The sequence below is a fragment of the Aphis gossypii genome, chromosome 1, assembly GCF_020184175.1.
Source record: "Aphis gossypii isolate Hap1 chromosome 1, ASM2018417v2, whole genome shotgun sequence".
NCBI lineage: Eukaryota > Metazoa > Arthropoda > Insecta > Hemiptera > Aphididae > Aphis > Aphis gossypii.
In genome coordinates this window covers 69,216,421-69,237,768 of record NC_065530.1, presented here as the reverse complement: position 1 = coordinate 69,237,768, position 21,348 = coordinate 69,216,421, and the positions used below count along the sequence as shown (strand labels likewise).

Sequence of the window (21,348 nt, the reverse complement as noted above, 5' to 3'; positions counted from 1 at the left end):
TGTTATTGTTGAGACATATTTTAATAACTATAGACGATGATTTTCTCTATAATAAATAATATTAACTAATTTTTCAACAACATTATTAATATTATTATTATTTAACATTAAATATTACTGCTTTATGAGGTTTTTCACCATAATCAAATATCCTGACCATAATACTAGACCAGTAACAGAAAAGTTTCATAGGGTTTATCTCTATATTATTTATTATGGTTCCCTAATCCTTTTAATAATATTTTCTCATTTTTTTTTTAATTCCAAAAGAAATATGAAAGTGTATTTTGGAATTAATTTCGATTTCTATAAAATTATTTTAAGTGTTTTCATAATATATTATGATTTATGGATATATGTAATATTAGTTATTTTTTATGTATAAGATATTTCTTAAAAATGATTGATGTTGGAAATTTGATATAGTGGTATTCGATACTATATTATTTTCCATGGAATTAGACACAAAATCCAAGGTTAAAAAAGAAGACTACTAAATGGAACCCTTTAGTTGGGCATTGCATGTTAATACCCTTAAAATTCTAAAACTGTTGTAAAAGTCAGCTATTTCCCGAAGACTTAAAAAAATGACCTATTTTTAATTTTTCATCGAGTAAAAGATTATGCATAGGTAGGTACTATTAAGTTGACATATATTTTATATACTTAAAGAAAAATAATAATAAAAATAAAAACGTTACTTAAGTCTTAGATACTAAAAACGTTGATTGTTAATAAAGCACAATAAAAAATTGTTCTAATTTATTTACTCAAACTTTAAATAAATTAATATAATTGAATAATATTTACATTTACTAGGATATTATACTAACTAATTTACAACAATTTGTAAATAGTTATTATAAATCGTTGTAAAACGCCATAAATTTTTTTTAAATAAAACAGGCACTATTGGCTATTTGTATGTATTATATGAATATTTTATCTTGTGTTTTAAAGAAAAATTATTTAGTTTCATTATCTATACTATACATTAGTTAGTATTAGTTATATCAATAGTTTGATGTAAGACTTTTTAATTACTAGAATATCGTAAAAATATATTTATACAAAGCAATGTAACATTTTCCTTATTTTACTCGGTCTTAATTTAAGTGGGTACTCTACCGAGTATTGTATTGTGTAAAATGTACTCGTATTTACTGTATCTATAATACATTTTATACATTACTACTATATTTACATAATTATTGTATTTTTTGTTTATGTCTTATGTAAATTTATTATTTTTTAGTCTCGTTATAATTACTACCTACATGGAGATTTTTTTTGTATTATCTACCACACCACACCTTCATATTTTGTGCTACCATATTTTTAAGTTCTAAAAATATCTTATAGAAAAAAGTTTTTATTTTGTGCAATCCTTATGCAGATAAAAATATTATAATGTACTGTGTATGTTATATAATTATAATCTATAGGTACGACACGTATCTATATATTTTTTAGAAAATGCGCAGAAATTTTTACGCTATGATGTAAGAATTAAGAAATATTAGTATTATGCGATAAAGTAATTTTTTTAAGTGTTCCTATATTTCATATAGATTACATATGATATTGGTACTAACTACTAAGGTACCGCACACATATTTATTACCATATCCATAATTTTATTAAAAAAACTAAAACTGGGACTTATGTTTCTTAATTATTATAGTTATATTAGCCTATAGGTTATATACTTATACTAAAATAATAAGATGTATGTAGAAGCAAATATAAATATCTACAAATTATGTATTAAAAAAAAAAAAAATCAAAATTTAAATATTATAGAACTAATTGACAAACATTTTTATGTGATATTGCGCTGAAATATCTATTTTTTTTTTTTAACTATACATCCAATTATAAAATAGGAAGGTGTCGTTAGTATATATTTTAAAGTTTTACATTAACTATAATTAGATTATTATATCTATATACATTCATGTTAAACAATAGATTGTAATTCTGTTTTAGAAGTTTAGAAATAGACTACCTATTTATGACAAGGCATTCACTGTATAATATTATATATTATTTTGACAATAGTGTGTGTTACAATATCGTAACTCTGTAGTTATTCTTCGACATAATATTGAACATTATTTGGAATTGAAGTTGTTTTACGACCTGTGTCACACAGGAAATGGTTCGTTCACATCTATAATAATAGTATCGCTCTTCCGTGAGCGGCCCTGCTGATAAAGTGACGGCAACTCAATTCACATTCATAGAAAACAATGGATATTACTGGAGACCCCGATCCTCAAACTCTTTTCATGTTATGAAATAATGTTATGTATGAACTGTGTTTGTGTATGCCCGTGTGATTTTGTAAATGATGAAGAAATAAATTTCAACTATCAGAGGCTAAAAAAAATACAAAATCATAATCTACTTAAACTTTATTATATTTACATGAAATAAACTATGTTTATTTGAGGATTCATTATGTCATATAGTTATTAACATTGAAAAATGTCTTATACCCGAGTTAGAATTACTTATAAAGAGAAAATGTCAAACTATTTTTAGTGTTGATTAATAATAGGTTTAAGAAAATTAATCTGTGATTGGTTTTTTAGATTAATTAATTAGAAAAAAAAGTTCAATTGAAACAAATAATATTCACCCTTTAAAAGATATTGAGTATTAAATTTAATAAATATATAAATACCAAAGCATGGTCGCCGCTATTTTTTTCTTTCTAATAACTAATTTATTATAATATGATATTTGGAGTTTCCATGTACACTTCATAGTTATGAACCTTATTTTCAATTGTTTAAATGTCTATATAATTTATATAGTGTCTTTTGATGACACAAATTCTTTTTTAATATGGGAATCAATATTTTTTGTTATTAATTATTAAATAAATATTTTCTTTTTAAACTTTTTGATAAATCTTATTCAAAATTTGAAAGACTAGAATAATGATAATAATAATTAGTAATTAATAATATTTAGATCATTATAATCTCCCTTTTACAAAATATTCGCTAGCCTCAATATCTTAAATCTTTAAACCAATTATTATGGATCTTTTATCCATAATTCACAAAGATAAATAACTCATAGATTTCTCGTTTGAATTCTGATTTATAAATATATACATCTATATTAAAAAAAATAATCTGTTAAAAATGTAGGTATAGAAAAAAGTACAATTTTCATTTGAAAAAAGAAATTGATAATGCTAGAGGATTAAGGAAACTTCTTAAATGAAAAAAACCTAATTGGGTGTTTGAAAATAAAGTCAAAAGTATAATTAAAAGTTCAGAATTCAGGATTAAATTTATAGTTCAGAAAAAATGGTGATATGAAATATGAATTACATAACAACAGAATAATTTAAAATAATTAAGTATCTCTAGGTATCTTGAATCATTATAAGTAATCAAATAAATTTGTTTTAAATTGTAGCTTTTATACCAAATGAAAGATATAAACTGTTTTAAAGGTTTTTAAGGTAAAATATAAAAACTGAATTTATTAATAATGAATTTAAAACACGATTAAATAATAAAAAGTTCTTAAAATGTTTAATGAATTCAGTTATTTATTTCAATTGTTTTTAATTGTTTTGTGAAAATGAATGAAATCGGTAATTGGTACATACAGCACTCTGCACTAGTACATTTATATTGTTTATATTAGGATTATTTAATAATTACATCATAGATAAATTAATATATCACATTTACATTTATCTTAGAAATTAAAATTTATACTATAGATAGGTAGTTTAGAAAAATGCACAAGATGTTGTGGAAATATTTCATCAAAACAATTGGTCTATGTAGTATGTATTGCAGTTTCCTACTTTTTGTTATATGTTATTTGTAAAAACTAAATAAAATAATAAATATACAATTTACATAACACATTAAACAATTTTCAAAACTGTTCTATTAAATTTTATGGATTTTAAAATAACTATTTTGTTCCGTTTTGATATGTGTTATTTGTCTTTATTTAACATAAACAAATGAATAATATAGATAATTTTTAAAGAACTTAACATAATTTTCAGTAAAAGCAAAACTTTAATTAATTGAAATAAGGAGAACCTATTGAAAACTTCATCTTTCTGAAAGAATTATAAAGAAAATTATAAACTAAATTATTAGAGATTTATTTTTAACTGTCAACAAAAGCTATTTATTTATTTTTCTTTAGACGCGTAAAAATAAAATAAAATAGCATTAATACACATTACTCTAACATACAAAAGAAATTTGAACTTATTTTTGGTGTGTTATTTATCTTCTATCAATCGAGAAGCGATTTATTCGTTTGATCGTTTTTAGTGAGCTGCTGCATACATACAATAACAACATCCACAATACTCTATCATCAAGACAGTACGATTGTTTATTTTTCTTTCGTTGTATACACACACATACACACACAATACACATTCATACACGTAATATTGTATAATATATATACACATTATGTTTGAACTACTTATATAGATTATAGACGAAATCGCATATTGGTCTCTAGATCAATTCTCAGTGAGCAGTGTTAACTAGAATCTCGATCTAATATATATCAGGGGTGACCAGCGAGAAGAGACTCGCGAGCCACCAAATATATTAATAAATGTGGAAGAGCCAAAATATATATATATAAAAAGGTCATATTATTATATAAAATATATAAATTCATATTAAAAAAATTTTTTTTTATGTTACGATAAGATGCGAGCCGAAAAAATCTATGACGCGAGCCGCATGCGGCTCGCAAGACACGGTTTGGCCACCCCTGATATATTATATTATATGATGTAAGGGAGAAAATATAATAGATCACGGTAACACGAATACCACTTTCCTTCTTCCAATCACCGAGGCGTACTCTATGATAAGAGTCCTGATTGTCGGTTCCGTATAAAGGTAAGTTATTTTATTGTTATGGCAGTAGACGGTAGTATGATATTAAATATTTTATCTTCGTCGTCGTCTCGGAATAGATTAGTATTTAATGATCCGACGATGATGACCTAACCACGTAAAAGTATATTGAATACCGAAAAAGAGGAATTACGGATTGGTGTGTCGGCAATTCCAACCACGATTTAACCGGAACGCGATATAATGTTTTATTTTATACTCTTCAGTTCCCGACGAGATGGTCGGACGAAATCTTCTTGTGAGTACAGCTGTACAGTACAACTTACTAGATTTATCGTCTACAGCGTCTCACGGATAGTGATCAGCGTTGAAATCATCCACTTACTGTGAACACTAACTGTGTGACACGGTCGCGCACGATAACAACGTATCCACTTTACATTACGTCATAATAATAATAATAATAATAATAATAATAATGCTGTTAGTGTTATGTAAACGTAATGTCGACAAGTGCTCCTCATGCTAAACATGGCGTAGAAACCTTAAACAGTCGTGAACTCTTATAATATACCTGTGAAAATTAAAAAAATGTGCTTTCACACAGTTATTATTAAGTGTTTCTAATTTGGTCCAAACGGGTTATATTTTTATGGTCCAATATATTTATATTTATTGATCTAGGAGAGCTTTTTAAAAATAATAGAAAATGAGTTTGCTTTACAATGCTAATGCAACGTCATCTTTAATGTATTATACACTGACGTGTGTAGTTTGCGAATTGTCAACTGCGAAGTAAAAAATTCTAAACATACATCGATATACTATATACACACGATTATTAGGTACATTATCAAGTACATACTTATAAGGATTTATTTATTTAGACGGAAAACACGACGGTCATCGATTGAAATGATCGTCTGGATATTCGATGGAAGATTGCGGTCGTATATACTATAATATATATATGAGCCATTCGGAATTGAATTTGACATTTTACGAAAAGGGGAAAACCCATTCATGGGTCATATGATATAAAACTTGATGATGTGGAGTGTATTGTTCACCCTATAGATGAGATGTCAGCGGGACGATATGGCGTCGAGGAGTATATAAACGACGCATGCGCAACGATGTGGATCGACCAAGTCCGTCAATCAGCCTGAGTAGGATTAAGACGAAATTTCACTCCAGGCAAACAGTTTTACAAGCTCGCAGTAGCGAAAAAATCCCGTTTGAATCATATTTTTTATATATTGTTAGTTGTTACAAAGAGTATGCACTTGTATTATGTTTGAACCAATTTGTAAATTATTTAAACAACAATAATGTCCAGCCTTTAAACTGTATTGGAAATATTGGGCATGTCTAAATAATAAATATAGTATGATTTTTAAACAATTTCCTTTTTCCGAACTGTATAGTTTATGTGTATATATTTTTTTAATATTATTAAAAATGTATAGTTATCATAGTTTTATATTTGATATGCAATATTTCTGCAGACTGTAGACTACAGTCATGAAATATTTGTATATTTATAATAATGCAATATGCACAGTGGTATAATATTATAAATCATGTATCTGCTAAAAAATAAATCTATATTATTTAGTCAATCAAAACTCCTATGATTTTGCCATTTTTGGCTATATAACCAGAGCATATTACTTAATAAAACTCAGTAAAATTGTGTACGTTACTTGACATTGCAGTGAAACTTATACTGTGTGCTTTTCTTAACAGTTAAACTAAACATTACCTCGAAAAGCATTTATTAACTTTTTTGTAAATATTTTTGCACACGATTTAAAGTCAAAAGAACATTTTAGAAAAAAAAAGGTTATATTTTTATCATTATCTAATAAATTGTTGAGTTATTTATTTTTATTTGATATTTCTATAAACATGACTTTTTTTTTAAACTTTCAATGAATAAAAATTAAATTTTGAATAAGTTGTTAATATAATTAGTATTTAAAGTCTTGATAACCGATGTAGTAACACTTTAACTTTAAGAACTTTCAAATATTTTTAAAAAATTTATAGTGTGGCAAGCATATTTCAAACCCTAAGCAAAGTATTTAAACAATGTCCTACCCGCTATCCCTTACAAATCTACAACATAATATATAATTTAAAACTTTATGCTAATTTATGATTTGGCTGTGTATTATGTACTTTGATGAATAATTATATATTCATCTGCATAAATTTTAATTTTTAAATTAAAGATAAATTTCTAGGGTTAAGCAACGTTAGTGTTAATACTTATAACTATTTGAACTAATTGAAATTCAAACTACAGGTTCATCAAAGTTTTATTTTAGTACACATCGAAATTCTTAAAAAAGTATTCTAATTAGAAGTATCAAATTAAAAATTAATAATGTAAAAATAAAATAAAACTTAAAAAACTTTTATGTTTAACAATTGAACAAAATTTAAATTTTTTAAAATAGGTATGTGTTATTTTACATTGTTTTCAGATTATATAAAAAAATTAAAAGATAATAGGTGATATCTGTTAAAAAATCACCCCTGTATTATATACGCATTTTATCAATTATACAGTTATACGTATTCATTTTAGACATATTCGAGAAATGAAAGACTGTTAATTATTTATTAAAAGAAGTTTCTCTGTGTTATAAATTTTTTCCTTGACCCTTCGTCATAAATACTAACATGCACGTTTCACTATGTTGCATAAATGTAACTAATTAAAAATCGTTTTGTTTAGTAACTAATGAGTAAATATATTATTATAATATTTACAACAACATTTATAAGTATTTTTTGTTGTTGTGAGATTATCTAAGAATAGTAAATAGAACATGACGTATTGACGTGTAGGTACACTGGCTATGACTAAATTACATTTCATTTAATTAATGATTCGTTTATAATACGCGATGCGTGGACGCCACTGTAATCGTTTAAATATGATTACATCGTGTTTTTTTTTTAAATGTATCTTAAATCTTAATACAGTCTATTGTAAATTAAACATTAGTTATTGGTAGTTAATAGTTAATTTTTAAATTAACATAATTATTATTGACGAGCAAATTAATTGTATAATAACAAAATGTATACTATATGTGATATTAGTAATAATTCTTCTTGTTAACAATGTTAACTAAGTAGGTATACTATTATATATTTTTTTTTTTTTACGAAACTATTAGTGATTACCAAATAATTATGATATTATCATAAAATGTTATGTTGTTATAAAATATTTATTTTACTATGTGTACCTATTGTACCTAATCTAAACGCAAACGTAAAGATTTTATGGTTAACAGTATAGGTATAGACATAATAGGCACATTATGAAAATGTAAAACATAATATTATAGTTTTGAAATAAACATTTCATATTAGGAAGTATAAATGTACAAAATAATACCTATGTATAGAGTTATATTAAAAATTGAATATTTAAAAAGCGGGTAAGTGGGTACCGTTCTGCTGTACATTAGGTGCCGTGTGGATCACTATTATATATTATAAGAGTGTTAAATTTGAATCCAATGATAGGTATCATTGTATACGAAAAACGATTCTGAACGAAGATGATTTGTCAGTCTAGGATATAATTTACAGTGATTGGTGGAAAAGGTGGTTTATGTTTTAATGGCCTGAATACACCAAAATTTAAGTTCTTTTATAATTATTGTAAGCTAAACTTATGAAGAATCTTGTATTAAATTTTCAACTCTTAGCTACTTATGCAAAAATTTTTATGAATTATACTCACAAAATGATTTGCAAATATTCATGATTTTGTCGAATTTTTGTGAATATTTGAACTTCAAATGCTAATAAAAAAAATTGTGCCAATGTATTCTTATAATTTTTTAACCACTATAAGAATAACTTATGAGAAACTTTGTATTAAATTTTCAAGTATTTTGACTCAGCCAAAAAAATTTCAAATCAAACAGTTTTTAACTGTAGTTTCTTTTAATATAACTCTATTATATTGTTAAATAGAATATTTATTTAAGTCTATCCATAGTCATTAATGTTCTTCAATATTTGTGTGTATATGGCAATTCACGAAACTGCATTACTTTGAATTATATCGTTTTTATTTGAAATTTTGGTATATGTTATTTTACTTATTGTTGAGACATGTTTAAATGACTATAAACAATAATTTCCTCTATAATAAATAATAATTAACTAATTTTTCAACAAAATTATCAACATTGATTAATTTGGTATCATTATTAAATACTATGTGTCTTAAATTATTAAAATTACATTAAATTTTACTGCTTGATTAGGGTTTCCCATAGTTAAATAATGAAATATTCTCACCGTAATACTAGAACAGCATCGGAAAAATTTCATAGGGTTTATCACTAAAAGAACTATTTCAGAAATATTCTGTGCATTGTCAAAATTTTCTTCAGTATACTAATAATTTGAGTTTCATATTTGGTTAAATACTTTAAAGTTTGGTTAAAATAGAATGTATGCAGTTTTAAATCATTTTTGTTTTGTTTTGATTATCATACTTAAAGCTATTACAAAAATAGCTTCTTTAGATTTTCTACCTCATGCTTGAGTCATGCATTGATGTACAAGCATCCAGAATTTTCTTTGATCTACTAAATAATTTCTTAGTATGTTGATATTTTTAATTCCAGGTGATCAGTGAAATATCATTTAAAAGAAAATATTTACTTAGGTATTAATTTTTAGATTAAAAAATATTGAAAAGTTGTTATTAATATTTTAAAAATAAATAACAACATTTAATTTTCGGCATACCAATTTGGTGAACGTAAAAAAATTATCTTAAATATACAGTAAAAAAGGGGTGGTCCTCATTCGACAAAAAAGTGTTTATCATTACACGACACTTCTTATATAGAAGAACAGTTTATGTAATTTAAATTAATATAGTCTTTAAGACTTGAAAATATTTGAAAATTCTACAAAACATAATTTTAATTATTAGAAGAACAATTTGGTGAGTAGGTACATATGTTTAATTAATATTGAATTACCTAGTGTACACAGTATGTTCTTATAAAAATGTATTTTAATCTGCATATTTGTAATGTTTATGTTTATGTGAATTATATTCATTAATATTACAGATAAATTTATCTTAGTTAATGCTTCTTTTTTCTTTTTTTTTTTAAAAAAAAAACTAAAAAAAAAAACAAATGTAATTTGGATAGTATTTACTTACCTATAAATTATTTAAGAAACCTTACGTTACTTCTAAGTATGCACATTGGCACTAATGCGACTTGCTATTAGATTAAATACCCCCATGGATTGTCAGACACTTTTAGTTTACTATAGGCACGACTACAAAGTACAGAGTATTTTGAATACCAATGTAATCAATATCTACATATTAATGTAGTGTATGGAAAATCAAAGTGTGGAGAAGTCTTATTGAAGCAAAATAAACTACTTGCAGTATTATAGATATATCGTTCAACATCGCCACTATTCTGTATATGAGTAGACGATTAATAAATCCAATTAGTTATACTCCGTGTCTAATGTTTAGTATAATACATTAATACATGTAGATGTGTATTTCCCTCTAATACTTATTTTCACGTATACTAACTATTAATTAATAACCAAATCAAACAGAAATGTGTTTTAAATAAAAGAATTTACTACACGTAGGTACAATTGAGCAGTAAGAAAATTCAAAAATTCAAATTACATTTGCATTTAATGGTGAAACATATAATAGTTAGTTATTTTTAAATTTATATTCTTAATAAATAATGTTTTATTTTTATATTTTGGTAAACACGTATTTCTTAATAATATAGTTTCTATATTATGAAAAGTTAACTATAACTAGGATGCTTTTAATTCCCAACATCCTATATGAGACCGCTATCTATGGGTGTTGTACGGAAATATATAGAGCTATAGGTCAAATGACTATATAGAAGCACATCGAAAATTTATCATAAATGCTATTGATTTCTTTACATTCACTATTTTTTTTTATCTAGATATTGGATAATACATGTAGTCATATACTTTATCCATTAATAATTATAATTATTTGAAAATAATAGTTATTTATTTAAGACACAAAATTAAAAATACAAAATGTTTACATTTCTTGCTTTTCACAAACTATTATTTTTTTTAAATACATTTTATTTGTATATAAACAATTATGTATTATAATATTTCGATGAACTCTTTTATAAAATCTTAAGTTGGATTTTATTAAAATTTATTAATTTTTTAAAAACAATCATTCTTGTACGTATTTATTAAAATAAATAATTGTTTTAAATTTTAATATAGTCATCAGTCATCGTAAAATAATATTATTGCATTGTAAGCCAGTAATTATATTTTTTATTCCGTTTAAACGTTATTTACTCTATGTAATCTTTAAAATGCCACTTTTATTGGATAAATGTTTTTCTTTACATTTCAAAGATTTGATAATATTGGAGTTGGAAATTGTCCGAGAAGAAAGTTAATTACGAATAGATTTTATACGTAAATGTTGCTACGGACTAAAATCAATTACCTTTGATTAATTATAAATTAAATTAAACGTGTTTCATTGAAATCCGTTAGATTTATAGCGTCTACTAACCTTTCCATGATAGGTACATATTTCGTTAAATTGAAAATCAGGTGATTGAACTCAGGGGATGTCACTTCATCTGACGAATACCGACCAAACCACATAAAATGGCGATAATAATCGTGGTATAATTTTTGTGTATAAGCAGTGTTATAATATTATTATTGTAACTATTACTGGTAGATTTAAATACAAAAAAATATTTCACGTTTGACAAAACCTGTATAATACATTTTACGTTAATATTATTATTATTATTTTATGACCTTTATTTTCGCCTAATGTTCACGAGGGCGTTGGTCGCGGTATGCCTAGCCGGCCGGAACATTGTTTCCTTCTGATATTACGTATACCGTGACGTTGCTACTAGGTCTGATGAGTGTTCACGGAAAAAAATATATTATATACATGTAATAATTTACATTAAACAATAGGCTATGACAAGGAACATATTGACCCATCTTCTGGTACGCTATTGTCAGTTAAACTACTCTATTGTTAATGATAATTAAAATGTAGTTAAAAATGCTCATTATATTATTTGCCAATAAACATTTAATTTCTGCACAAAGATATTCGTTTTATTGGACTTTAAATGATACATTAACTCCAAGGGATATATTTTTGACAAATTTTTGTTTTTCAATATTATTTATTAACTCAAAAGCTGAAAACAATATTACATTTTTAAATATTATCATACATATTTTACGAAACCCAAGTTACTTTTAATGGATATAATATTGAATTGATATATTTAGGTACCTATGTATTATTATAGTTATTTATTTAAAATAAAAATTAAACTGGAGTAGATTATACAGATTTAAAGTAAAATATATAAATATTACCTACCTACTTTTACTATAAAATAAACTTACATATTATTATGTTTTAAATTTAAAAATCTTAAGCTTTTGTAAAAATTTAAGTTCTTACAATTTGAAGCAATTTTTAAAATTACACAATATACAACATAATATACATCAATAAACATTAGAAAACATAAATAAGCAAAATATTTAACATTCGTTGACTTATAGATATTTTGTATTTGATAGAAAAACGTTTCGTAAATTTTTTACAGTATAAATTATTCTATCTATATTTTATTTATTTTTTATTTTTAAATTAGATTTATTCTCATCTCTTGAGAAGTTGTGATATATTTTTTATACATTTTTTCTTTGTTTAAATCACAATATAATGTATATTGTATTATGTATATAATTTGGTCTTTTTTTATAGTATAAAATATATTTATTATGGATATAATTATTACTGAACCAGTTGTATTTTGTATATTTTATTAATAAACAGGAAAATAGATGCATACTTCGTCAGTATTAAGGAAAAACATTTATTTTTTGTATAAAAATATAACATTATTTGCTTATCGCAATCTCTATAATATATCCATAATATATTATAATATAGCTATATTTTATTCTTATTATTATATTATATTGCATAAAACTATCTATATTTTTTTAATTAAGCAACTATAGGTATATAGCATAAAATATTTATTTTTTAAATTAAATGTATACAATTACTTAAAAACAATTTATTTTAATGTTTTATATTGACAAACATGAAACATTATAAGAGAATTGTATTTGGCGATTTAACGAATGAATGATTTAGCATTGTATAACAATACATTAATGCATTAATTAATATCAAACGTCCAAATGAATGATGCATGTTATGAACATACCTATAGACTATAATATTATTTAATGTATATAATGGTATTAACGGTTTTTGGTGACGTCATTCTATAACTACTTCAATTTGAATTGTTCACACGTTTTCAGATAGTTGATTGAACCCAAACTTAACAGTTTAATAAATTAAATGTTAACTATTAATCACGTATTAGTGATAAATGTTATAATATTATCTGCATTTCATTGTATCCTTAGTATTTATTTTTCAAATAATATACTGCTTAATATTAAAGTAGAGTATTAAGTATAGGTATGTTCTTCATTAAACACATTGCTGTATTTAATGGTTTTTTAAACTTTTTTTTTACGAACACGGAACACCTATAGGTACCATCAAATATGATTTAATATTAGCAGCTAGCAAGCATGTCTTAAAATCTATTATCATTCTATTAGTGACGGCTGGATTTTATTTAGTGAATAATTCAAATAATTCAATCACGAACAATGCGGTAAAAGGGGCAAAACGCTTTGTCCATATTAAAATAGCGTGATAAAAAGTGCCGGTATTTCATACAAAATTATCTGTGGCATATCTAATAACAGTAATAAATATAACAATAATATTTTATTAAATTTGTGAGCTTTAGACATCTTAGTTCATGGCTTTAGGTAAAAGAATAAAATTAGAGAAAAAATAAATTTAAAACGTATTAAAAGGTGTTTATATTTTATTTTTATACTTATTGAAGAAGATATTATGACATAAATATTTGTTATTTTTCGATAAACATAATAAAATATTTTATTGGTAAAAAAATATATGAATTTATTAATTATCTACTTCTATTAGTATTATGTTTTTCTTTATTTCACTATTTCACTATTTTTTTTTACCAATCCAAAAACATACAATTTTTTTAAAATGTATCTCATGTAATTGAATACGAATAATATATACATTATACTTTTTTCTTTTGGTATATACAGGACGGCATCAGGATATGATCTTTTTAAATATATATCCAAGTTTAGTTGTCATGGAGATGGCATGTCCTCTGTTTGTTCGAGACTTCAAAATTCTTCTTAAAAAATGTAAAAATTATTGAGAGAAAGAAATATTATCAAGTAGATAAAATATATATAATATAAAGTTATACAGAGTACAAAATAATCTAATACAGTGGTTATTAACTTTTTATTGTAGATCACGGACTCCCGATGAACATTTTTTAGATATCGCGGCCCCCTTATCAAATTTTTTCGAATATTTTTTTTTACATCTCATGTTATCATAACCAAAATTATAATAATTACTTTATGTTACAAATTACAAAAGTAGACATAACAAATATACACATTTATAATTATATCTTGTCGCATATTTACGTACTAACGTACTTAAATGTTATAATATATTAATGCTTCCGCAGTGCCGCGGATCCCAAACATGAGTATCTAAGACCCTCAGGGAGCTGCGAACCACAGGTTAAGAAACTCTGATCTAATAGATATGTAGACAACAAAGTTACTATAGATTATTATTAATATGTACCTAAATTATGTTAAGCTTTGATAATTTTCGACATTATAATACCATATTATAAATACCTAAATTTAAATTTTTCCCGAATTTTGAGTTGGACATATATAAGATAAAGGTATAATAATACTCAGTGCAAATATAGCTTATGGTTTAAAAGTTTAAATTATTTACTTTAATTTTTGTGTTTATTAGGACAGCAAAGATTTTGATTAAATATTTGAAATTGTAGAAATTTAACATGTTTGTAAATTATTACTATTATATTAGGTAACTTTCTATATAATAAATTAATAATATTAAAGTTTACTTGATTTATTTATTTTTTCTAAATGTATCTATTTAGTATCATGTACATACTTACGTTATATTAAGTTATATAGGTATAACTGTTTATTATTTATAAAACATAATTATTTCTGTAATTTAAAATAAGCTTATTTTTAAAAAGTTATTCATGTGTGTGTATAATTAATTGCATATCTTTAAATATACAAGGCGTGTATAATATTATTCAATAAAACCATAGATAGTTTCACACATACGTACATAACATAATGTACTCATATTATGTATGGTTAATAACAAAATCATAGAAAATACTGTATTTTCCAAGACTAAATTGTGTTCATTCATATTTTATAAAGAAGAACTACGTTGCAGTAAATTATAATATTAATAATACACTTAATGTTAGACACATAGCTACATAAGTATATAGTTCATGATGGTTTGCTAATGCAAAGTTAATACTTCGAGGATACAGTAAAAACAAATATAAAAAGGATAAGTTTTTTTCGATCTTATTGTTATGTATAGAAGAAGAGCACTAAAGAGTACTTAAAGTCTCTTCTTTTAGTGTGTGCAAATTGTTAAGGTTAGATAAGTGGTAAAATTCCCCAAGTGTCACAACTGAAATACATTTTCCTTTCAAAAGAACAATGTGTATGTTTTTTCACTCTTTTCTTCTGTATTATATTATAATAATACCGCAATATTTTTATAAAAAAAAAATATATAATTGATAAAATGACAAAAAAAATGTGTTTTGATTTTGTACTCTTTGATATTAGCATAAAATTATCATCTTAAATGTTATTATACAAGAGACTAGAACAATATAATTAAATTTAGTTCAACAATATTTTTAAATTAGACTGTGTTATGTTAATTTTGGAATAAGAAAATACTACATAGGTCTAACTATACGGTATGGTTAACTGTATGGTATTTACTATTTAGCATAAACAGATAAGTAAATATAGTTGTTATGCATTTTTAAATGAATAGTAATCACAATAAGAAGTTTACAAAGTATCTAATTAAAAGAATATATAAGTGAATGTTTTTTTTTTTTTAATCAAATTAATAAGTTATGGGAATACTGCAACGACGAACATTTATTAAAAAAATGAAATAAAAACAAGCTAAAATAGGTATACAAACATATACAAACAATTGGTTAAATTTATTATGAAAATGGAGTTTAATTATTTTTTTTACTTTTAGCTACGTTACCACTTGCCTGAAATGGCGTTGTTATAAAAGTGTGAGCACAGCTAAATATTTTTTTTTTGTTTATTGTGTATATTTGTATATAATATTATAGGTACCTACCTATATTGTATTTGTTCGTTGTAAACTTTTTTTTTTTTATTATTATTATTATTATCGATTGTTTTTTTATTGTAAACTCAAAATTACGAGATCGAAGATGATTTTACACTATCCATTATCTTGAACACGAAATGACATTGAATTTTTCCTCTTAAAAAGCATTAATAAAAACCGTAAAATCCTGTTGGACGTATACGATACGGAGGATATGATGTAGAACTAGGTATATAATATTATATAATAATAATAATAATATCATCGTTGTCGTTGTATACCTATCGCGTACGACCTATTTAGGATAATACGATACACATATTATTATGATTTAACGTCGGTTTAATACGTAGATATAGTAGATACCTATATAGCTGCAGCATGTAGGTATATAACGGTGATAACATATTATAATATTATAATAGTTTATTGTAAGGAATTTTTGGTATATGGAAAATCGTTCACCTCCTCTATAAAACAGGTACGGTGTTTTCTATTTTGCTCAACCGTCGAGGCACACTTATACTACCTCTGTACGTGTAAATTATTACGACTATCGTCGCGTTGTCGGGTCCTAGAGAGACAATCGATAATCTCGGCGTCTCAATCAAAACACGACCTCCAATCATACCGGCTGCGGACACACGATACGCCGGGCTGGCGGACGCGGTAAATACGAAATAATAAAATATACTATCCATATACGATACGACGATGAGTCAACGCGCGACGCCGCCGCCGCCATAACGACCACCGCCGCCGCCTTAAACCGTTGCCGCCACAACGACGACGACGACGACCGTCATCGCCATCGCTAGTCGTTACCACCCCACCCGCGACCAATCGACAACCATGGTTCGGTGAGCGGCGCGGGGAGACCGTTGCAGTGCGCCGCACCGGTGGCGGGAAATATTGATCCGGACGGACTGGCCCGCCTGCCGCGCGTAGTTTCGCCGGGCGCCGTCAGCAGACGCTGTACCGATCTCGCGGCAACAGCACCGGCGTACCATCCCGCGGTTTTTTTCCCCTGTTTCCATCAGTCTGTCCGTTACCGCCTTACAGGTATCAGTTATCGCTGTCGTCGTACGGTGGTGCTCGTGCACTGTAGTTTCGTCCTCGAATTGTTTCGAACAAGTATGTTTTTCGACGGGAATTAGTTTCGGTTTTTTTTTTTTTTAAGAACTTAATTTTCCTGCCTACCGTTTCTATCGTTGTTATATTATTATTATTATTATAGTAGTAGTATTAATAGTAATAACGTTTTCCGTAGAATAGTTTCAAAGATTTTCCAGTGTTTCGTTTTTTACCGAGTGACGTTTTTTTTTTATTTTAAAAATGAAATCTTTCGCCACCACGGGCTTTGCGTCCGCGGCCCTCCTAATGCTGCTGTGCGGTTCGACGATCGCGTTTAACTTCAACGGCAACGACAGGACGGTCATTGACACGCTAGCGTGGACTAGCGATCTATCTGAGGTAAAAATCATGATAACCGATTATTTTGAGTAGAATAGCAATAATATTATTGTACGCATAAAACGGTTTATTATTAACCGGTGTAATTTGTTGGCGCGCGAATCTCTTTAGCAGATCGGCGGCAAACAGGTTTTCGATCAGTACCTATACAGAAAATTAAATCACTCGTATGGGTACATGTAGTAGGGACTATTATTATATTATTAAACGCCAAATGAGAAATCTGATTTATAATATATGAATACGTGAGATGTATAATATAGTAGTAGTAGATAGAAACGGTTCTTTCGAAATCCCCCGTCAGTATCGCGAGTCCAGCAGCCAACGATCAGCCTTCTTTCATACGAGCCCCCCTTCCCCTGTTATTTATGTACGAGTGGCTGCGGTTTTAAATTATTCTTGTTCGCGCAACGGTTACCCAGATTCCCAGGTATCCAAATCGTCGTCATACCGGAAGTATATTTTTTTCTCAGGAGTCAGAACTCGATGTCTAGTCATTATCTATGTTATAATATCATACCTAATACCTAGGTAACTTTTAATTGTTTTATTGTTTCGGACACGTGGTACCGACTACTGGATGCGAACGACAGGACGTAATGATGACAGGACTTTAAATAGGAAAATCCTCACGACGCGTATAACTGCTTAACCTATTTTTACCAATTGTCTAATCATAATAATGTGTTATAATATTATTATGAGACTTGTCGTCATTACGTGAGCCAGCTATAGAAACCTACAACCGAAATTATCGTGGTAGATTTGGTAAAAACTAAAAAAATATTATTTACTGTTATGCGAACACACTGCTGCCGCAGCGCTATATCGGAAAAATCGCTGTTCTCGCGGAGGAGTCGTCGTCTTCGTATAAGTTACTCACTAAATACGCTTGACGGAGACGCAATAAACCGGTATTCGCCATTACTACAATGCCCCCCTCTCACCCGCCTACTTCACTGATGGACCGTGACCAGGCACATAATACTATATTGTATTATACACGCCGGATCTGTTGTTGCACTGCATGAAGCAGCGTCTATCGTTCGCCAGGTGTTTTTGGAGGACGAACAAAAAAAAAAAAAATCAAATTTCAAGTCCGTGTATGTAGGTAGGTAGATAGGTAGATAGGCAGGTAGTGGTCGTATATGCTATATAATATATTATACGTACCGTACCCGGTGGACGCACAAAAGACCTTCGCCAAATCGTCACCGCCCCTAAGCACAGTAACCTGATAATCTTATGCTCCAAAAAGAAAAGGAGAAAAAAAACTCACCCCATTGTGCGTGTATTACCTATACGACTATACCAGCAATACCTATATTGTAATACAGAGATGCCAGCGAACACGAGGTTAATGCATCTCCGTTTTTATCCTATCCAACGTATGCCATACATGAGATCAGTATAATATTATGTTAAATTCTACTACTACTATACACCTAAACCTATATAATAATGTGGTTCGTTTCAACAGTGAACTAAATAAGTGAGGAGATATTGAAATTTCGTACTTAATTTTGCAATTTTTATAGAATATACGTAAAAGTACAATTATACACATTATTGCATATTCGAATCATATCCTTGTATATGATTTCAATTTTCTTATTTTGTCTTTAGAGAAATAGTAAAAATATTTGTCTGTAAATATTACTTATACATGTAGGTACGACGAACATACATCATTACCTAGTGTATATCTTGTAATTAGTGGTTTATTCTCCTGATCGTTATTTAATTTTTCTACTTTAATAAACGTTTGATACTAACTACTTGTATATCGTATATATTATTATTCGATATATTTTGTTATATATTAATATAATATATACCTATTGCTGTAAATTGACAAAATATCCGAACTCTTTGTAAGCCCTGTTTATCTCAGCCTATTGTTATTATATTTCGACAGGTGTTGCCAGGTGACCACCTGGCAATATTATATCCTGCAATTCAACTCTTCTAAAATATCTGTATGCGTGACATTAACCTTGAATATAGAACATATATACCAGTTTTTTGGGGGGCGTCCTGCACACCGTCGTGTATTTATATTATAGAGTATAGATTAAAATATTATACAATTTTCCCTTAATAAATTTTCGTTTGATTTCGGTGCATCTACCTAAAATTATATTCTAGTTAGTTTCTTATTATATACCTTATTAATTATTATTATAATAAACCGATGACTTAAGATAAAGATTTAACATTAGGTTTATAAATCATGTGTTTATGTTTATTGTAATGATGATTTATATCGTTTAAGTTATTATTTAGCAGATATTTTAAGTAAGTAAGGTATTTTTGATGTTAAAATTAGTTTTTTCCAAACTATTATGATTAATGGCTTTACAATTATTATATTTTCTTAGACAAATATAAAGTATACAATGATGATTTTATTGCTGTTCTCGTGATAGTAAAAAAAATATTCACTTGCGACTCATTTGAACCTACTAAAAATCATTATATATTAAATCAGTATAGCACAATGTAAAAATATAATGGTTATAAACTGCAGGTATAGATATTGATTTTTTTTAGCTTAAATAACTAAACTAAATTACTTTTTGTAATGTATAAGCCCTAATCATTTTGTGTATTTAGCACTTGATGGATACTGATTGAAGCTCTTAAACTCATTACATAGCCGTAGTGTATCTCTTTTAAGGCTGACTTAGTATGATAATATTATTTGGTAGCTTTAAATGGCATAAATGGCATAGATGAAAATCGGGTGCTATTATTATGGAGAGGGTGTTAAATACTTTAAATATAATAAAATATATGTAAAATCCCCTAAAACAACGTATATTATATATTACGTCATATCATATATTTTAACATAAGTTCCAAATTTTAGTACTATATTTTGTAGTTATCAATTGTTATCTTTGATTGTATAAAAAATGGTCACTATCATATTAAATATTTATTGTAATAATAATTACGTCTATGCCGATGACTGTATCTATAATCAAATGGAATTTTATTGATCGATGGTACAGAGTGAAAAATCATTTTTTATATTATAACAACAGGCCCTACTATCTACTGTTTTTTTTTTCATTCAAATCTTCAATCAATAGAACAAATTCAAGTAATTTTACCAAAGAAGAGTAGCATATTTTCATATAGCTCCTGACAAAATACTAAGCATGATTTTGCAGATTATATACTTATAAGCTATTTATAGTTCAGAAATATTTATTTTCCGTCCACCTTATTTCATTTCAGACTAACATAATAATACTATTATCATCGCTCATTGGTGTAATTCTGTGACAACTGAAAGTAATTTGTAGGAACAGCAGCTCTGAGCGTTATAACTTATAAGCTATAATCGAGGCTATAATACAGTGCTGGTTCATTTATTACTGTCATCGTTCGTATATTATTATCTGAATGCACTTCGCCATTGGGCGAACTATATTCGAAAATATCTATAGATTGCAAAATAAATCGTGAATTTTTATTTTTGAGTTTAGAATTTTTAGATTCATATTTTGGTTTTCACTTTGGTGTCTTAATGTTTTTATTTGATAATTTCATAGC

General features: G+C 26.7%; 1 protein-coding gene across 4 annotated transcripts in view; it reads left to right on the top strand.

The window, feature by feature from the left end:
- Positions 1 to 21,348, top strand: part of LOC114129312 (fasciclin-1) — a 63,595-nt gene that overhangs the window by 9,711 nt on the left and 32,536 nt on the right. For 3 of the 4 annotated variants that reach the window (XM_027994008.2, XM_027994010.2, XM_050198178.1), the window contains exon 1: positions 17,275 to 17,784. The exons of the other annotated variant lie outside the window; for it this stretch is intronic. In XM_027994008.2, coding sequence (XP_027849809.2) covers positions 17,647 to 17,784 — 138 coding nt within the window. In that variant the 5' untranslated portion in view covers positions 17,275 to 17,646. Of the gene's footprint in view, positions 1 to 17,274; positions 17,785 to 21,348 lie in introns of those variants that run through there. 4 annotated transcript variants of the gene reach the window in all.